General features: G+C 31.0%; 1 protein-coding gene across 2 annotated transcripts in view; it reads left to right on the forward strand.

The window, feature by feature from the left end:
• Positions 1-20,898, forward strand: part of LOC125069363 (hormone receptor 4) — an 81,294-nt gene that overhangs the window by 49,991 nt on the left and 10,405 nt on the right. Inside the window, exons 1-2 of one of the 2 annotated variants that reach the window (XM_047678839.1) lie at positions 7,987-8,414; positions 17,754-17,858. In XM_047678839.1, coding sequence (XP_047534795.1) covers positions 8,399-8,414; positions 17,754-17,858 — 121 coding nt within the window. In that variant the 5' untranslated portion in view covers positions 7,987-8,398. Of the gene's footprint in view, positions 1-7,986; positions 8,415-17,753; positions 17,859-20,898 lie in introns of those variants that run through there. The other variant, XM_047678849.1, reaches the window with a different exon arrangement.

Raw genomic sequence — 20,898 nt, forward strand, 5'->3', positions numbered from 1 at the left:
AAACTTCATGAAATAGACCTTCACTATAATTGTAAGTCGTCTTCCCCACGTCATGTTTCGTAATCGTGCTAATAGTATACATAACATTGAAACAAGCCGCTGATCGCCACGTTCCCCTTTTTGTAAGAATGCTTAACAATTAACCTAACGATTTAAAAAACAAATAAATCATCCGTTGAAAAGGATTTAGGTAATTAACACACTAATGCTAACTATACTGCGTTCCTGTCGCACGTGTCGTTAACGATCGCTGAACAGACCGGTACTCTCACTTTCAACGAAACATCTAACGATATAATGTAATACATTTTATTCATATTCCACAACTTGTTTGTTTACAAATATTAATGAGATACATATTAAGTAAAGCGCTTCATCCGTGAAAAGTTCCAGTAGAATTACACACGGTACCGTAAGTAAAGTTACGTTGTACGCTGGATACCGTTGCGCCCGCGCAGTCGCCCGTCTCGCTTGCACCGTTAGCGTTCGCTGCCTAGACCGGCAATTACTTTCGCTTTCCATTCAAAGCTTTTTATCTTCGCCTTCGTTACACGTTTACTGTACTTTTCTTTCAATGCCACTTTCTTTACTGATTCATTGTTCACTTTTTAATATCATTTATTTTGCTTTCTTACGTCCGTCTTTTTATTTATTTCTTAATTTAAATTATTATTAATGAACTTATTGATTTTCTTGCACAATTTCCGCACTAATATTAAATGTTGTTCATCTAATATTCATAAACATTTGAATTACAATAATATATTTTCGTGAATGCCAAGCGCCAGGTCATATTGATTACTTTGTATATATATTACACATGAAACAAAAATTAAACAAGCGTGAAGCAAGAAGTCAAAACTTAAAACCTTGACCACGACGCCTGACATTATAAGCGCGTGCGCCTTTCACGGCTGTCAGGTGGACGTTGTATAACTAACTTTCCATTTTCTTTGAGTGATTTTGACTAAAATAAAATTTATACATTACTCCAAAATATGGAAAATAAAAAATAATACATACAAATATTCTTGAGTAGCAGTGTCATAAATGTACACAGTCGTATAGCTTTGAATTAATTAAAAAAAATAGGAAGTAAGATAACTGTATTTAAAATTAGATAATAATAAAAAATATTCCACAGTACACTTTAAAGAAACGTGTTCAGAATAGCGTTTCCTATAGAACACTGCTTAAATCGCTTATGTTGCGAAACACGCAGACTCGCCACACTGCGAGTTAAGGTCGCGAATATGTGGCAATTTTCCCATTTCGAAGACAAGTTAAACCTTGACCTAGGAATTAAATTTCGTTTCGTCACTCGAGTTACACTTTGCAACCGAATAAATCGCAACAATTTACAACGGACACGTGTTTATTGTGATATATACTCTTGGCATATTACCAGAATTAATGGCGAAGAAACGCAAAAGCTACCCATTCAGCCATTAAATACGTTTGAAATTATTATTTATTGTAAACGAATTTTTTTAATAGCTCTTATAAACAGCAAAGATAAAACTTATTAAATAAGATTTTAAAAAATAAAAATAGTTGGCAGTTTCTGTGAATGAGTACTTGGTAGAGGTAGAGCCCTTGTAAGGTAGCGAAGCTCCCGCTAGATGTCAGTGGTGGTGCGGCGCGCGCGCACATGTTGCGCCACCTCTTTACGCAACGAGGCCATTCACCCCGGAAGGCGTTTTCCTCGGTTTCTTTAACAGTGTTATTTTCTGGCGGTCGCGTGACTCGTTCGTGTGGTTCAACCAACACCCTCTTACATACTTGTAACAAAAACCGACCCACTTCATTTATCGTAAATGATAATTATAGAAGGTCGAAGAATAAAGAATTTATATAACATGCGCGATTTCAATATTTTGACTAATAAGTATGTTACTAGAATAATACAAGTACCTACACTGAAAAACAAAAGCTACTGCAGTATATTTGGTAACTCTTTAATATAATAGGCTGTCACTTTCGTTGGATTTGTTTGCGCAATAATTTAAAAAGTTAAAAGTAATATTTTTCCAGATATTTTTTATCTCATGTGACATATTAAAATGTCGCTACTCTTTTATGTAAATAGCGACGTAAATAATATAATTTGAAAGGAGGGCTATTAAGATTTGTCTTCATACTCGTTAGTCGTGTCGACGTTGTAACAAACATTTCCACGAGACAACTTATTTTTACAAAACTTGTTTATTATGTTGCGTGCGATCGCTGATTGACCGAATTAGTCATAATTCGTCAAGCGCACTTGTTTATGTAATGCACTTTTTTCTTTAATGGATTTTACAGGTAATAAAAAAATCAATAACAACGATGAGTACGTTACTTATCATTAATTTCATCATCGTTGTACACTCGAACATCATTACAAAAAAGGAAAAAAAAAGTAGTTAGAGAATAAGATATAAATAGTATTTACATCTCATATCATACCAGTTAATAAAAAATTATAACAATAGCTTTACAAGATTAATGAAAATACTTTGTATTCCATACAGTTGTGAACTTTCAAATATAATATATAACAAATCTGGAACGTGGCACATCAGGTTAGGTAAAGTTGGTACCAAAATTATGTTCTGAATTTAAATCAAACTTGAAGAGGAAAATTCTACGATTTAGCTGTCAAAGTCTAACATTAACATAACTGTGACATTGCCACACTTACGCAAAGATGCATCGGCCCCTTGCGAAAGTGTAGTGTGTCACGCCCCCGCTTAAGACCTCAATACTCTTTAAAAATTTTTTCGGCCATAAAAAATTACATAATAAAATAAAATTACTATTTAAAAAAGTATAACGAGAAAAAAAAATGAATAAAATTATTATTATGAAGTTATTTATTTACTTACTTGGATTACCAAGTATACTAATCTATGTATATTAGTATCGGACTCGTAACGAAACCGAAATATACTTATAGCTTTAATTTTCAAGTGTTGAAGACACTTGGCACAAAACAAGGTAAGAAAATTAAACAGTCATTATTATTTCATTTATCTTTCTCTAATGTAACATTTCAATGTTAAACTCAAACTATTCATCTACGAAAGTTAGATCTTACGAAACACCGAGACAAACTGTTTATTTCAAACGAAGACGGCTAAAAGCTCTGACTTGTTGCACAAACAAAAATTGAATTGCAATAGAGAGATAATCGCGAAGTGGTACCTATTGACCGGTCTATCTCATTACTCAATAAATAATATTAACACTATTGAATTAAAACATCTCAATAACTTGTCCTAAATAAACAAGGGTAAAGACCTTTTGCGTAACTATGTGTTACGTGTGCCAGTGAGAGGCAATGTCAGATTTTGCAATCACTATTATTATGACAAGTAAGCGAGCAGGCCGTCCCTAAACAATGCATCAAATTTTACAATTTCACAGAATAGCCGTCGTGTACATAAAAATCTCTCACAGACACAAACGAGATCACGCAATATCATTTCGTTAGTAATTATACAATTCCATTCAAGACGGATGCAGTTTATGTGCATGTTTCGTAGCAGCAGTTCACACTGACGGTTAAGATTATTAGGGTTAGCTTTGGTGCACATTGTGTAATGATAACCAAAAATAAATTTAGCATGTTTAAAAATATAATAATTAAATGCAATTCACTCCAAACAATAAATATTGTAATCAGTCGAATTGCAATACATAACAATTGCATATCAAGGTTCTTCTAATGTCTCTATTAAAATTAAGTCTTTTGTTTCGTTAGCGTATGTGCCAAAAAAGGTCAATGACCAGCCTCGACGTTTCTACCACCGCATTTGGTACATGATAAAAGAGCTAATAAACATCCTATCGCTTTTAATTACAATATTGTTACGGTGGAATAGAGCTCAATTTGCATTATAGCGTTCGCGAATAGACAACCTTCTGTGTAGATAGTAACTATAAATTATGCAGCAAACTCCATTGTATGTTAGAACTAGGTTGTAATGCAATTTGAACGCTAAAACAAATACATTAGATCCATAATATATTGATAGATTTTGTGTGTTACGGTCTGTTTGAATTGTTAACAATAGCGGCCGAAATGATAGTTTGTTTATCGTTCGCGCGTTCTTGACAGCGAAAAAGTGAAAACGGCTGTGGTGGATGAGCATTGTGAAACTAGGCGAATGACGCGGGCCTCGGCGCGGGTACACTTTAACTGCGGACAACACTACGGTTATATAATAGGAAATGTGCGGTGTCGCCCATACGGTCATCGCTGCACACATAATAAATCCAGTCCTCGCATAACAATATATTACGCGGCTTAGGAGTCACATTTTTTAATCACATTATTAAACAGTTATTTTCGGTTAATAAAACCTAATAGAATACAAACTCAGCGATATAATGTGTATCTGTTGAAGATTACTTGAGTCAGCATTTAATACTTATGTACCTCGTGTAGATACATAAGTGTGTTATGTATGTATATTTAAAATTAAATATATTAGTAAGTATTGTAATAATAATGATTATAATAAAATCGATTGTGTATTCAGTTGTTACTCTTGTTTATGTATAAAATATTTTCTCACTACTTGACTAAATACTGTTTTAGAAATGTACGGAATTCGAAATAAATGACAGTAAAATGTAAATAATTATTTAAAAATAGAGTTGAAATAGAAAAAAGTAATAATTTAATATAATAATGTATGAACTAATTTCAGAAAAAACAAATATACCTTTTAAATTTTACAAGTGATTGTTTTTTCTATTTATTTTTCATACATATAACTCGTACGTATAAAACATTAAAACAGCTTTATTGTATGCAACTTAACACATCAGTTATATTGTATGGAACTGAAGATACTATAAAGCGAATAGATAATATCATTTGGGTACAGTTTTTCTGTGTATTAATTAATTGTCACAGCACTGTTCACCAAATGTAACAGTTTTACAATAGCGGTTAATGTATGTCATTGACATCGAACTATTGTTTATTGTTGTTTCTGACAGGGCATTCTTTTACTTTCGAACTGTGGCACAATGGACTTAGTCTATGAAACTATTTTATATATGTAAACTTAGGGTTAGGTACTTAAAGTGAATCATTATCTTTTTACGAAATAATTATGCTTCCATATAAAATTACCACAATTGTTATAATCATTATGTACCGCTGTATTGTATGTATTTTGAAAAGCCATGTGCAAAAAACATGATTACAGTTCTACTACTCTTTTTTAAATAAACCTTTTAAATTATAAATTACTTTGCAATATATTCGACCTTAGAAGTCTGATTAAACGTATGTATGAAGTTGACTTAATTACTCCTATAGCAAAATTATTAACTGGTAAATTATACTTATCTAATCAAAGTTATATAAATTGTTAACATTGATAACAAGGTTTGATCTTTTCACTTTATAATGCAGCTACAAAAAATATTAAAAATAATACATTTAAAACATTGCAATTGTTAATACTACATATTTTCGACTATTTACGAACTTCTGAGGTCGTTCACTTATACTTTATCGAATGCGGATTATCAACGTAGACGTACATTTTATAATGAAAAAAACATTTCGTTTTGTTCTAATATATTGAAAAACAACGCATCTAAAAATAGAATAGATAGTCACAATTTTAAATTTTATAAATTAACTTAGTATCTTAAGTCTGGAATATGGCTTAAACCTTTGGATCGAAATAGTCTTACGAATCAAAATTATAAAAACAATAGGGAAACTGTAAAAATTATCAAGGATAATAACTATATTTGACTTCGCACATAATATAGACTTATATAGATATTAGTACTTAAGTACTTCTTGGAAGAGTCTATATTTTAAGCCGGCGGCGTTGGCTTTAGATGTTTGGTTTGAATAATTATTGCTGAAGTCTACTCGAATAAAGTATTATTTGATAAATAAGACAAAAAATTCAATTAACGTTATATTTTTTATGAATCTAGAAGATTACGATATCAAAAACGCGGTCAGACGCATTCTAAACTCTATTCTTTTTATCAAACATTATCAGACGATGACATTTAATAGACTATTTTAGATATTTCAGAGATTATGAACGATCGTGTAGGGTAGGTCGTTCAACTTAGTAGTTTGAACTCGTTGCTACCGTGTGAAAAAAAATCCACAGTCCACTATCGACGACAATACCGATGTGGTCCAGTTGTCAACTGATAAATATACCTTGATGTAAAAACTGTCTAAATGAAAAAAAAAGTAGTTCAGCGCGACTATTTTGTTACGATACGATCAAAACTTGTGATGAATATCACTGAGACTAAACGAAGCATCTATGGTTGATATGTATCTTAGTTGAATTATTTATATGATAAAACTAAAACTTATATTATTATCCGTTACAGAATATAAGTCAAAAAATTTGAAAATATAATTCAAGTTAAAATTTTATAAGATATCGCTAATTTCGTCGTATTTCATTAATTCAAAAAATTTGACCATTTGTATTAAAAATAACAAGAAAAATTGGTAACAATACTTGTTTTTCTTTTAAATTTATCAAACAAGGCCGAATTTATTAAAAGATAACAAATTTAGATTAAGTATTGTTACTTCGAGTAACTGATTCATGCGATAACTTCAGGCTGCAAGTCAATTTTCCGCCGCAACTGACGCCCGAAATAATTCTGAAACAAGATCACACACTTTTAAGACGACACATTAAACGGTGAACATCGCTTCCTGTTTGTGAATATTCCTGAACGGGGTTATGACGGGTTTGCTTTCACCCATTCCCAAACAGGAACATTGCGTCGATACTTGAAGCGTGTTTTTGTACAGAAGAATAGTTAACCTAGTTTCCTTGGACCGTTCCTTGCTAAATATACGCCGGTCTACCTGACTGCCGGCGCATGCGACGCATACCAGCGATGGCCACAGTCGCCATTGTTATTTATAATAACAAACTTTGGAACAGATATAGTTGTTGACAAATGATGTTAATAAAATTAAATTTAAAACTTCGAAACATATTTTCCGCAGTCAACGGATAGGTCTTTGCACTTATGAAAAATTTAATGGAATACCGCTAATAAACAATTAAAAAGAAATTCAAAATGATTACTTTGTATAGCACACCTGTTGTTTAGTATGTACTTCTTTGTTAACATAATGAATCAGTAATCTAGATATTCACGAATAGCGGCCGATGCGAATGAACTCTGTTTTAATGTAATCCAACACCGAATTGTGCCATCGGCCCGCCTAACCTTTTAGACAAAAAGCGTTGGATCGCTTATCTAGGTTGTGTATATTATAAACGCTATAAGGAATATTTATAACTATTTAGCCTTTTAAATTGTTTATTTTCTGTCATAGAGGTGAACGAATTTTTTTGGAAAGGATTATAAAATAATATGGGTCTGAGTAGACTCTAAACATATTGTAATTTAAATATATTTTTACACACTTTAATCGACTAAATCAAATGATTTAAGAATAGTCACAAAATTTTAAAATATATTTATAATTTAAATGTTAAACAATAATCGTCTAAGAAATCATGCGAGTATTTGTGTAGAACGTCGTTGCGCGGTCATGAAGAACCGCGCGTGCGCATGCGGCTGACCTACTTTTGCGCCTGTGATGACTTGTTCCCCTCCATCGGACCACACACGCCACACTGTGCTACAGCCGGAGCCATTACTGCAACCCATCCTAACACTGAAACATTGCTGCTAACTTTTAACGAAATCCCTTTCGTCAGTTCAACGACCTCACTATCGAAATCCGCACACTCACACGCGTGTCCTCGAACGGCACTGACAGATAAAAAAATGAAACAAAAAACATCTCGCGTAACGGTAAATGAGTACAAGACAGAGATAACTATATTTCGGCTATGTACTCGACGATTGTAAGGTCGGCAACGAAAAACACTGACGCAATTTTTACAACGTACGTAATTGAGTACTGACGAAGCCAGCGGTGTGTGCGTGAGCGCCGAGAGCGACGCCCGCGTCCGCCGAAACGGAGGCGGAATATTTAGGTGAAAGTGTTTCGAATTTCGACATGACGACATTCGCGCGCAGTCGTTATCGTGATTTTGCCGAATCGAGAGGTTCGGAGAACGCGCATGCGAACGCAACGCGACTCCGACCTGCGCGCGCGCTATCCCTATGTGCTCGTTCCGCAGGAAGTGCACCATACTCCGCGTGCTGATCGTGTCAAGTGCTGCGTCGGAAAAGTATGCTGAGAGTCGGTGTGTCCAAAAATTTTCGAAGACGTAAATTAAAAGGTGATCGGTGAATTAGAAAAATCCGTGGAACTTTATGTGATGTGCGAGCTGCAGCGCTAAGCAAACTGTCGGCTGGTGATAATCTGGGGTCCGAGGCGCTTGACGCTTCTTCACATGCACTGCAACTACAGACGATGACCTCCACAATGGGTAAATATTATTATGATCACCTTAACACATTTTAAATCAATTTATAGGGTTGCTAATAATTTATCGATTTAAACGACAATCACTATATATGTAAATATTTTAATGAATTTAAATAACGAAGAGTGAGAATAAAGAAAAAGTAAGTGAAAAACTAAAATAATATCTCACCCACGTTTAAGTCTCACTCGCGGTCTCGTAGAATGTTTCGTAGCATACTGCTACGTTGCGAGTGCTACGATTTCAACTTTATAAAGAATTTGTTTGCTAATTTTTCCAACAAAAAAAAAAGTAAAATAAAATTTGAATAAATCAATTACGCTCTTTATATAGTTTACATTATATGTAAGGTCTCATGATTTGTAGATTTTTATAATTATGAAAAACATAATTAAGTGATATTTACTCTAAAAAGTTATTTTGAAAAAAATATTCCATTTTGAAATATATAATTTTGATAAATAATTAAAGATTTACTATATACACTATATTTACATATATTAGTGTTATATCAAATGTTACATGTCTTTTCAAAATGTGCAATAATATTTTCATACTATTTATATTTTTTGTGGAAATAATCTCAAGATAAAACAGTAAATGCTGTATTTTTTTATAAATGTGCACAATATAATTACAGAATGTTATAGGCAAAATTAAATATATTTTTTTGAAATAATTGTTTTAAGATTTCCTTGAAATAGACATTTGTTATCTATACTTTTAATACATTATAAAGAAAATTGTTGAAATTCATTAATTGTTATATTGTTTTATATGTACGATAAGTTAAATAAAAATAAATAATACATTATCTGCTAATAAATAATAAAATAATTAATATTTATTCCCATCAATTTTTAATGTTATTTGTTTTTTACAGTGATTGCTTTGAGACCTTCGATACCTTTTAGTATTAACTAATGACATTGGTCTGTACTGTATATTACGTTATATCAATGATTATGAACAGGTGTTTGCCATAAGACCTCAAAACATGATGGGGAAAAATAAACAAAAATGTAAACGTAAGACTTTGCTGGTAGCATTTTGGCTTTAATAATATACTATACCACAACAAGTTATTAGTAATAATTCTATCACTTCATGGTTTCTATGGAACGTCACAAGTTCACGAGAACTTTCGTTCCAATGTTCTTTCGTTATATAAAAAACACATTTCGTCATAAGACTTTCTATAAAACGTACTATAACAATATTATTATTATAAGATTCCTTTTATTTATGTTGTTGTGACGTTTTTTTTTTTTGCTTTTAAATTACGATCCATTTGTTTTTTGGTAAAAGTTAATTGTAAATAAATAAAAAAACAATGCTTCTAGATAAGAACTATTATACTCCTTAAACAAAGTGGTATTATTATCATTGGCTATTTATTTGAATTAAGCAATTCGCTCAATGTCTATTGTGCAAGCAGGTCTATTCTGAAATAATTTCAATATTAAACCCGCATACATTGCAAAACAAAAGCTAACACCGTTCCGTGTTAACCATGACATTCCCAAATCGTCTCGTGAATCACAATCGTGACTGCATTAGGGCCTGAACAGACTCAATTGAAAACAAATTCCTTTATAACCTTGTATATGTCAGCAACAAAACGTTTTTGCACTCACAATAATCCCTCCAGTGAAGTCGAAGAGACGATCGAAGGTTCTTAATTCAATACGCGCTCTAGAACTCATACTTTTTTCTCCGAAACTTTTACTTTCTTCAAATGCTGCCCTTTGTTTATGGTCTATGACTCGATGGGGTCGATGGACTCGCGCCATTTTGCCGTTGCCAAAATACGTTTTTTTACGCTCACTTTCCAAAGCGGTGAAAGCGAAAAGGTACCGAATCACGAATGTCACTGCTTCCTTTCAAAACATTGTAGTGGGAGGATGCCAGTTGTATTCAAATAATAGATGCATAAATGAGTCTGTTATAAAATGTATTGTTCACCTTTGTTTTTTTTTAATACTGTAGTTATTCCATGACGTAAGCGAATAATTGAAACCGGTATTTCACGGTTAACAATTCAAGATAAGCCATTTAGAGAGTCGTCCCAAATTCTATAATCAAATTTTTAGTAAGATAATGTAGAGATGAACCCGGAAGAACGAAATATATGTGACGTTATATGACTTCTATCTCGGTAAATGATAATGACATAGGAAGTCAATAGATCGGAAGTGAGTATAGTTTAAAATGGAATGGTTGAGCGATCGTGCCAGTTGAATGTCAAGGCATTACGCCGAAGGCTAAGTCGCAACCGACGCCGAAATCCTGCTCAAGATCATTACACACGTTTAAACGTAAACATTATTTCTTCCGTTCTGTATACGAGCATGTCTAAGTGTTTTACAATATTATATTACATCGCGCTTCCGAATTAGTACAAATGTATTAATGATTTATCATTTAATGATTGAACCTGTTAAAATATACTAATTAATTTTAATATAATGCAAACATTAGATATATTTTATTACAATTAACGGCAATATTCGTACCTCGGTTGCTTCCATTTTAAATTTTGCCTTAACTTATTCGCTTAATCTAAATCGATTAATAAATAATTGTATACATTAATTACATTCAATTAAGAATTATAAGTTAAATATTGAAAGAAGTATAAGAAAAGCCGAGATGGCCCAGTGGTTAGAACGTGTGCATCTTAACCGATGATTTCGGGTTCAAACCCAGGCAGGCACCACTGAATTTTCATGTGCTTAATTTGTGTTTATAATTCATCTCGTGCTCGGCGGTGAAGGAAAACATCATGAGGAAACCTGCCTGTCTAATTACAACGAAATTCTGCCACATGTGTATTCCGCCAACCCGCACTGAGGCAGCGTGGTGGAATATGCTCCAAACCTTCTCCTCAAAGGGAGAGGAGGCCTTTATCCCAGCAGTGGGACATTTACGGGCTGCTAATGCTGAAAATGCATAAGAAGAATATTTTATCTTCATACAAATAAAAAAAAAAGAATAAAACAAATATTATACCTAATTTAAACAGTATTAAGCCACGTATCTTACTGTACTGCGCTCGACATACTCCCGAAATATTTATATACATATGTATATTTCATACGTTTAAATGCCTTATTTCTTATCGTTAATCTACTAGTTCAAGGAGCGACGCGTAAATAATCGTTTTTATTAAAAAAAAAGACGCTACAAACAAATATGTTATTTTAGTGATAAGGATTGAGGATACCGAATGGATGACAAATGAATTGAATTTCTTTCTTACGCTGATTTAAATAATAAATAATTACTGTTACTAAATAGTTACTGTAATTTGACTATTAAACAAATTACATAGATAATTTCATTTAATAATATAAATATTTAAGAAAAAAAAGATGTATTGTATGTATGCGTTGTAATACGCATTTGAGAACTAAATTTTTTTTTGATATGGCAAAATATAGCAAATAATAAAAGGGCCATATCAGAGAGTGGGCACCCCATAGTGTGTGGTCACTTCTGCTTATAAACATTATCATGGCCTACCAACCTGATTATCATGGTAAGTAAGTTATAATACCTGGTTTCTTCATATAGAAAAAGAAAACAATACTTGTAAACAAAGACTGTGAAATTTAAGTCATTGTCTAAATTTAAGACGGTTGACTTTGGGAATGTTGAAGGTACACAATACAAAATACACATATCGTTACGTGGGTTTTAATTATATTATTAATAAGCGAAATGTCCTATTCCTACGTCAAATCTTCGCTTATATTTTTGTTACTCCTTAGACAAGCTATGGAAAACTTTAATGATTAAATTATTACAAGCTTAATACATTCTCATATTGTACTGTTTGAGTAAGACGCCTATGGTGACCGAATCGGCCTCGTGTCGTCACTGACATTGCTACCGGAACACGTTCACACTTCCTACTGCCCACTTGACCACTTTATTTTAAACCTGGACATATTACACGAAATTGTTAAGTCAAAAACCAACAATCATGTGACCAGCGACGTATATAATATATATCAATAGCTATTAAATATTCCGATAAGTATTTCTATTATATATTATATTTCTATGGTATTTGTATTTCTTGAACTTGTTAAGGAATTCGAAATTTAAACGAATAATAATAAAAAAAAACAAACGCGTTATCAGAACGTTTTTAATAACTCATATTTAAATATGTTAAATATTTAAGTTAAATATTTTAAATTTATATATGAATCTAAATATATAAATTTAAAATATTTAACTAAAATAAATAACAGTGTTCTATTTTTGAAATATACAATGAGACTACACTCTGAATTTGAATTCAAATCATGCATAAAATATTGAAAATGCACTAACGGTCTCTGGGCGGAAAGCGCTCACATGTTGAAAGATAAGCGGATGGCCATGGTTGAGGCCGCCAGACTTCCTAGTCTCTAGTAAATAGTTCGTAATGTGTTAAGCTTTTGATCATATATCGGTGTCAACAGACGAACGATCAATATTTATATTATTCAATATTATGCGAGTGTACTTGTTTATAAAACATTTTTTTTTTAATTTCTAAAATGATATTTAAGCAGTATTTGGTTAAAACTTTATATGACCTAAAATTCAATTATTGGTTCTTTATTAGGTCATTTCTTGATTCAACTTACGTTTTTCATTAAATGACAATATCAATAAAATTTAATGTTTTCGTGAAATTGACTTATTGTTTTGTGTTCTATTGACTCTGTAAAGAAATAAATGAAACTTTTAGACATGTTGGAATCAAATATTTTAGTATTAATATTTGTTAAGATGAATGATGAACATCTCTGAATAGAATGTCTCTGAATAGAAGTTTTTTTAACCTTTTTTAGTAACGATTATTTAAGTAGTACATTGATCTTCTGGTCAGTTCGATTTTTTCTCACAATAAAATTGCAAGTTTATTCAACGACGTATGGAACTGATTCTATATTTAAAAATAAATAAATAAATTTTCAATGCTGAATCGTAAATTTCCGTCTCATAAAATTTACCTTGAGCCTTGTGTATCATATATTTCAAGTTCAGCCACTAAGTTCTTTGTCCGAAATAATTTGTCAGTGCCGAGTTATGATTAAATAATTTTTCCCTACTTAAGAGTTAATAGAACAATGTTTTATCGAATGCAAGAAATTTATTATTTAGCTGAACTTACAAAATGACTGAACGTATGTAAGTCATCAAAATTAAAAAATATTATTAGCAAATATTTGGAGATACAGAAACTGTTATAATTACGAAATTTTATCATATCTGGGCTTTCTGATATAAGGCAAATAACTATTTGTTATTTTTTATTTATACCTTAATAACTTTCCTAAATAGGACAAACGCGTCGATTAAAAAAAATTAATTGCGTCGATTAAGTTAAAATTTGAGATAGTGTGCTCTACGGTAAAAGAGATCACCTGTGAAAACCTGCCTTGTTATATATATATATATTTTTTAACCTTTCACCTCATACTGTGTAGACAGCTGCATCTAAAGGTTCTGCTCAGAGTACTTTTAATAAAGAGATAACATTTATAGATTTTTTACATTCATTACCATATTTATTAAGAAACCTATAATCAATTTACGGAAGTCTAATATCGGCCTCGTCGGAGCCGCGGCGCAAAAGAAGCTTCAAGCAACTCGCGAATTATGTTGATCGCTTAACTAACACGCCATTATCAAGGTCTTTGACACGTTCACGTATATTTAAAAAAAAATGTCGCTAAATAGCATTACGAAATTCACCCACAATTAATTCAAAATAACTGAAAATCCCACACATAACACTCATTAAATTTACAGAATTATTTCGTTTCCTAAACTCGCTAATCAACTTTTTATAAAACTCAATAGGATATATATCAATAAACACTCTTTAGTAGTGTAAAAACCTTTATTAGGAGAATAACCTCGTCTTATTGCCTTCAATAGTGACAGGAGGGCTGGTTCATTTTTTGCCCAGTGAATCAGAATCGCGATTCAACGGGGAAATGTCGCTAGCATTCCTGCCAAAATTCCACGTGGTCATGATCTGTGATACAGTATATATATTACTACTTTAATTTTTATTCGTGTATAGTTTAGGCCTTGTGTTAAAAATTGAGTAAATAGCAAAATGTTTCCATGGCTGTGTAAATAAGCCAGTGGTCATGATGATCGGTTGAACGGTTGATGTTCTGTCTAGTGTTAGTGGTGTCCTTCAGAGGCGAGCTGTAACAAATGAAGCAGTATAAAAATCTTCTCTATTAAAAAATAAATATCTTTGACAAATTCCATGATGCTTTGCTAAACAGTGTCGAAGTATATTACCAACATCCGTTTTTATTTATAAAATTATCGTAAGATTTAAATCAACTACTTATTAACTTGAATGTCCTGACTTACCCCATGGTCGAAAGTCATAATAAAAAAAACAAAACCGCATTTAGATAAGAAAATACAAACATATGTCATTAAGTAACGAAATGTGCGTACTTTACATGCGTAGTTTAATCAGAAGGATCTATTAGTTAAATTAATATTAAAATTAAACAATGTGTCATGTCATCATTGTCATTTAATTAAAAAAATAACTGTGCAATTCACACATAGTAGAATTGAAACTTAATAAATAAATTTTATTTTATTATTTCTATATCTTAATCGTACGGCATTTTCGTTTCATTGAGTTTCAAATAACAACGACTGTAAAGAAGTTTCACTTCTAAAGTTACAAGCTTCAGTAATTTCATACATTCGTTTTTTTACATAAGACATATATGCTTAAGTATAACGTCAATCTGTAGTGAGTCAGATTTTTATCGAGTTCTTGCTACTAATCAGCGTAAGCAAGCTACAGTGAATTTTATTTTGTTCTACGTCAAATAACTCCGCAGTCTCTTACGTTATAATTTTTTGTATAAACGTACATAGTACTTAGTAACAATATAGAAATCCATTGTGTATAGTGATAAGAATAAAGTAGTTACAAAGAAATGGCTTGTTTTTTTGTATAATTTGATTGAAGAAATCTTATTAGAAAAAAAATTTATAAATACTCTTTTAAAAGTCTACCCAGTTTATAAATAATATTTTCAGCATAAGAAGATTTATAATTGAATTAACAAGATATTGTAATGTATGTGATGTTGTCCAATATTTATTTATTTATTTATTTATTTATTTATTTATTTATTTATTTATTTATTTATTGCCTTTGACCTAAGATTGCATAGATTTGCGTAAACAGTATTATAAATAATATGATACAGGAAGTTAACATAATACTTGGCCTTGATAACAATAAATTCGGCTGCCTAATGTTGCTAAAACGATATCTTTAGAAGTCTTAAATAAATATCACATATTATTTAAAAAAAATATATGTGTACACTCAAAACTTAAACGTATTTAACAATAAATAACTTATTTAAATACAGTTACTTGAATGTATATGTAGGTAACATTTAGCGCTTCATAAATAAAACGCAATAGTATTAATTCACTGCACGACATACATTTATAAGCGTCTCAAGTTCACTAGTACAAAGAGACAAGAAAACAAAACACAATCCAAGGTCAAGGACCTGTAATAATTGTGTACGTATTAGTGATTATGACGGAAACCACAACGCTTGAAATAAATGACGTTTATAAGAACTATAGTCACACATGTATAATAAATTTCATCGAAACGCATATTCTTCATAAACACGCAATAGTATATACAGTATATCAGTGCGTATGTGACTTGGAATGTGCAACGTCATGTAGATGTACATGACATTTTTTATACACTGCATTTTGAGCACTTATGTTCAGACACCATGGATTTTAAGAATTAAGGAACTAACTTTAATATATGAGATTTTTAACGTCGACGTACAAATTAGCAATTGATTTTCATTTAAATTTTAACACAATTATAATAGTTAAGATAAATGCTAATAGAATTAAATGACATTTGATTTTTTTATTCGTATTCGTAGACTTATAATAACGTAACGTTTTTCCCTTTCTTTTTTTTGACTCATTACGGACACCAATATCCAAAAAAGGTGACTCAAATCTAAAAATACTCTTGTATTAAGCAGAGAGAAATATAAAATGTATTTATATATTATTATTATTAACCAGAATGACCTTTTATAGCGGTCCACGTTTAGTATTACTCCGGCAAGGACACTAAGCTCTCCGCTAGTTTGCTCCCAGAAAAATATTCTATACTCGAACCCTTTTCAACAAGATAAAGTGATCTTTATTACCTTTATCGAGATTAGCAACTTTGATAAATAGTATAAAATATAAATATATTTAAATAAAATGTAAATATTTGATTTTTATACACAAATGCGCCTTTTATTAATGCTCGTTGTTGTCTGTCAAGAATTCACAAAATATAACGCAGTATGTTTATTGCGGCGCAATTCGTGATAGATTCTAAGTCGAATCCACTTCAGCCTCTAAATTGAAACAAATTATAACCATCTTTTAATAACATTTATTATATTATAATAGTTTTCATCTATATTACAATATTATACTCTTTTGTAAAAATTTTTTTTTTTTTTATATTGTCATATAATTCTATACACGTGTAAAATTATACTGCATAAAAACTGAATGGATTGATTAACGTTGGTCATACTAGAAAATTAACATTCTGACGTATTCAGACCATGACCGTCCCAATTTATGACTCGCATGTTCAGTGTTTATCAAACATTTTACGTACGTCTTACGTCACATGCATTCTGCATAGCAGGGTTGATGTCATACGGTGCAATCCACTGTATGAATGGACACGAATATTCATGGTCCAGCAAACTTCAATTATGATCCGTCGTAAAACTACGTACTAACTCAAATGAAATAAAAACGTTTTCACTCAACGTCTACGGTTAGGTGCAATCAGCATACGCTACAGATCAATCAAGTTCAAGTGCACTTCGATAAAGCGAATTTTATATATATTGAGTTATAAATTAACAGTTTTAATAAATTTACGAAGTATTAAAGTTATTGAAATTAAAATGGGACTCAAAATGTATTAAATGTTTTTAAACTTTGAAATGCATGATCCTTATCCACCAATCTCTGGACCCTTTTACGTATCTAAGCCTGACATGTCTCCAGGATGTAGTGAGTAAAAACATTTAAATACATCACTAATATTTGTTTAGTGATAAATACGTACTGAGATAATTAAAACACACTGCAACAAGTAATTCATTCATTCATATTTACAGTTCTTTATTAATATATATTATTTTATAAACTTAATACGTTGAAAAATATTTGTCAATAACAAATTTTTAATCAGATATTTAATTTTTTTTTCTTTGTCTACAGGAATAATGACACTCAGCCGCGGCCCGTGTGACCTCGACAACATGAGTCTGTTCCAAGACCTCAAACTAAAGAGGCGGAAAGTTGACTCCCGATGTAGTAGCGATGGTGAGTAGACTTGGCATATAGTATTTTATTTTTACTTAAGTCCCATAAAACTTTGTTAAAAAAAATAAACTCGAATCTTTAAATTACACTTAGCAAGTGATGACGCCGTAATTGTGAGATATTTATTCAATTACGTCAGTCATTTTTATCCTAAATCTTATGACTATAGATAACACCATGAATGTTATCTATAGACATAAGATTTATAAAAACTTACTTCAAACTATACTAGTTTGGTAGTTACAATATTAATTATATAATTTAATAAACCCTTTACTATTGTGTTTTTAAAATAAGATATTTTTTTCATAGTTTAGTCGTTACGTATCGTACGTTTCTTTCGAGGATAGACTATTAAAGTAAATTCAATCTTGTCTAAGTGTAAGGTCAGTAACGACAATTTGTATTCCTTACGAGTCCCAACAGTTACCACTCAACTCACGAACTTAATGTTACTTTCGAATACGATAGCAAATTCAACTTGTTACCGGTAATGTAATTTTTAAACCGTATTCTCCTAATTTTTATTAAGATTTTTACTAGAAGACCTCTAAGGATATTCCAAATATAAAAATTTTAAAAACTAAAATTTCTTAAGAAATTATATTCCAGTAATGATTATTAAGATTATTTTAATAAAATATATTAGTACTACTAGCGTAGCTAAATTCTAAATTAAAAAAATAAGCGCTAGATAATAATTATCTGTGATATACTGAGATTGCGAATTTGCTAATGTCACAGGTCACGGCGCAGGCGTATATTACCAAACAAAAATAGACCTTTGTGTGAGGAAATGATTAGTGAAACTATTGCATTACTTTTAACATACAATGGTGCATTTTATAAATATAAAACTGTAATTATTTTAGTCAAGCTTTTAATTCACTTTGTTGGAGGTTTTATTATACTCTTTAAATTAATGATTAAAAATTGTCTCGTGAACAAGACATTCGTGGATAATATCGAAATATCGAGCACCACCAAATAAAAAACATGGTAAATATCCCGTTTCATATACTTATAGTGATTAAAAAACAGTTTTCTATTTCATAACTTTAACTCCCGAAAATTAAATTTATTTCCAACGAATATATATATTGGGTAAGATAAATTCGCGGTTAACTAACTTGAAATAACAATAACCTAACTATAAAACCAAGGTTCTAGTTGATTCTTATTTCTTAAATCTGTGGTAATTAAATTTAGGCCTTATAAAAATAAAAAAACAGTTGTCTACGTATACGGACGAAATATTTAGTATACTTAATTTATTTTATATTACCGGATAATATTGTTTAGCTAAATTAATATATTATATTTTTCTAAATCTCATATGTATATTTAATTGTTACGAATATGTATAAAAACAAGTTATTGAGATGATATTTACTAAAATTATAAAGAAATAAAATTTGTTTGTTTGTATGTAGAGGGTAATCTCTGGAATTAAAGAAACAATCGTAAAATCACTGCTAGAAATATACCTTATTCCTGAGTGCTATGAATATTAATTATATCTATATAATATGATTTTATTTATTAATAAATTGCACCCATGAGAAGCCGGGAACGGTCGCTAGTATATAATAAAATTAAATTATGACCCGCCAACAACGATTACTAGAAAAGCGATGTCATGCTTGCACAACAAATTCATGTTATAATCGGCATTACTAAACGAAAGTTAAATAATAATTATACTAAACATAACCCGATCTTCAACTTAGACTTAGCGTACACTTTCACTTAAAACGAGAATCTTCGAAATTCCGGTTAAACAAGTCCAGTGCTATTGTGAGATTATTGCAATATTATTAAAAAAATATATATTTTACATTAATTTGACAGTGATGACTTGGATGAAATCACTTTCGACTTTAACTGCCTTCAAAAATTATTTATTTAGCGAAATAATTACTATTTTGTAAATTTTTATTACGTGTGATGGCTATCTTAATGTTGGAATTAAACATTTGCCACTTTTTGAGAAACTTTTTAAACGATCCTTTTTTTAATTGCACAAAAGAAATAAATAAATTTCATTTTGAATACTATTAGTACCCATTCCCACAATAATACTTTAATTTTTTTTACTTAACGTTTTTTTGTTTGTTTCGGAAGAAAACATTCGAAATTCAAGATCTTTATATTATGTAATAGAGATAATATGTTAAAAGTGAAAGTAAAAACTTATTTATTGTAATTATTACTTGACCTTTTGAATAATCAATGAGTGAAAGATGTTCACTGTCGTCTGTCACACTACGTAACATTTGGCGCGATGTGCTAACAATCGCGCAGTAGTAATGAATGGACTTTACGCGAGAAGATTCAATTGGCTTATAATATTTCAAGCAAAACATATTCGCTGAATAGTCACAAGCACTACAATAGAATCAACATTGTATGAGAAGCTATTAAGAACATTTCTGTTTATGCGTAAAACCAATTTACCTTTTACGTCTAGAGTTTTACCATTATTATCAATGCAATCAATAATTGCTTAACAAGACAGCATTTATTGTATGCATAAAAGCAATTTAAAATAATCTTAAACGTTTTTCGTCAGAATTCTGAATTATTTATATCATTTTATCGCAGGTTCATAAAAAACTAGAAGGAGTATTCAATTATTTATAGATTTGCGTGAATCTCGATAACGGTATCGTGACGTTCAAGGCGCGTCGGGGGTGTGACGCGATGTGACGCGCCACGCACCCGCGTTGTGACGCACCCTCGCGTGTTGCAGCGTACGTGCATTAGTTAACAAGATAAGCGGGATTTCAACGTAAGAGTTAGTTTAGGTATGTTAAGCGCGGATTTTATACTGTATAGGGAATTGATATCTACTTTATAGGTACACCAAATAAATTTACTTCAACTATTTCTTTAGAACGAAAGTTTTGAACATGGGTGAATTGACGCAATTAAGAGATTGTAGTTACTCTGTTACATAGTTAACTTTTTTCTAAATAAAAAGCAACATTATTTGCGAAACTTATATCAATGGATTTCTACTATTTCAAAGGATGAAATG

The sequence above is a fragment of the Vanessa atalanta genome, chromosome 2, assembly GCF_905147765.1.
Source record: "Vanessa atalanta chromosome 2, ilVanAtal1.2, whole genome shotgun sequence".
Taxonomy (NCBI): Eukaryota; Metazoa; Arthropoda; class Insecta; order Lepidoptera; family Nymphalidae; genus Vanessa; species Vanessa atalanta.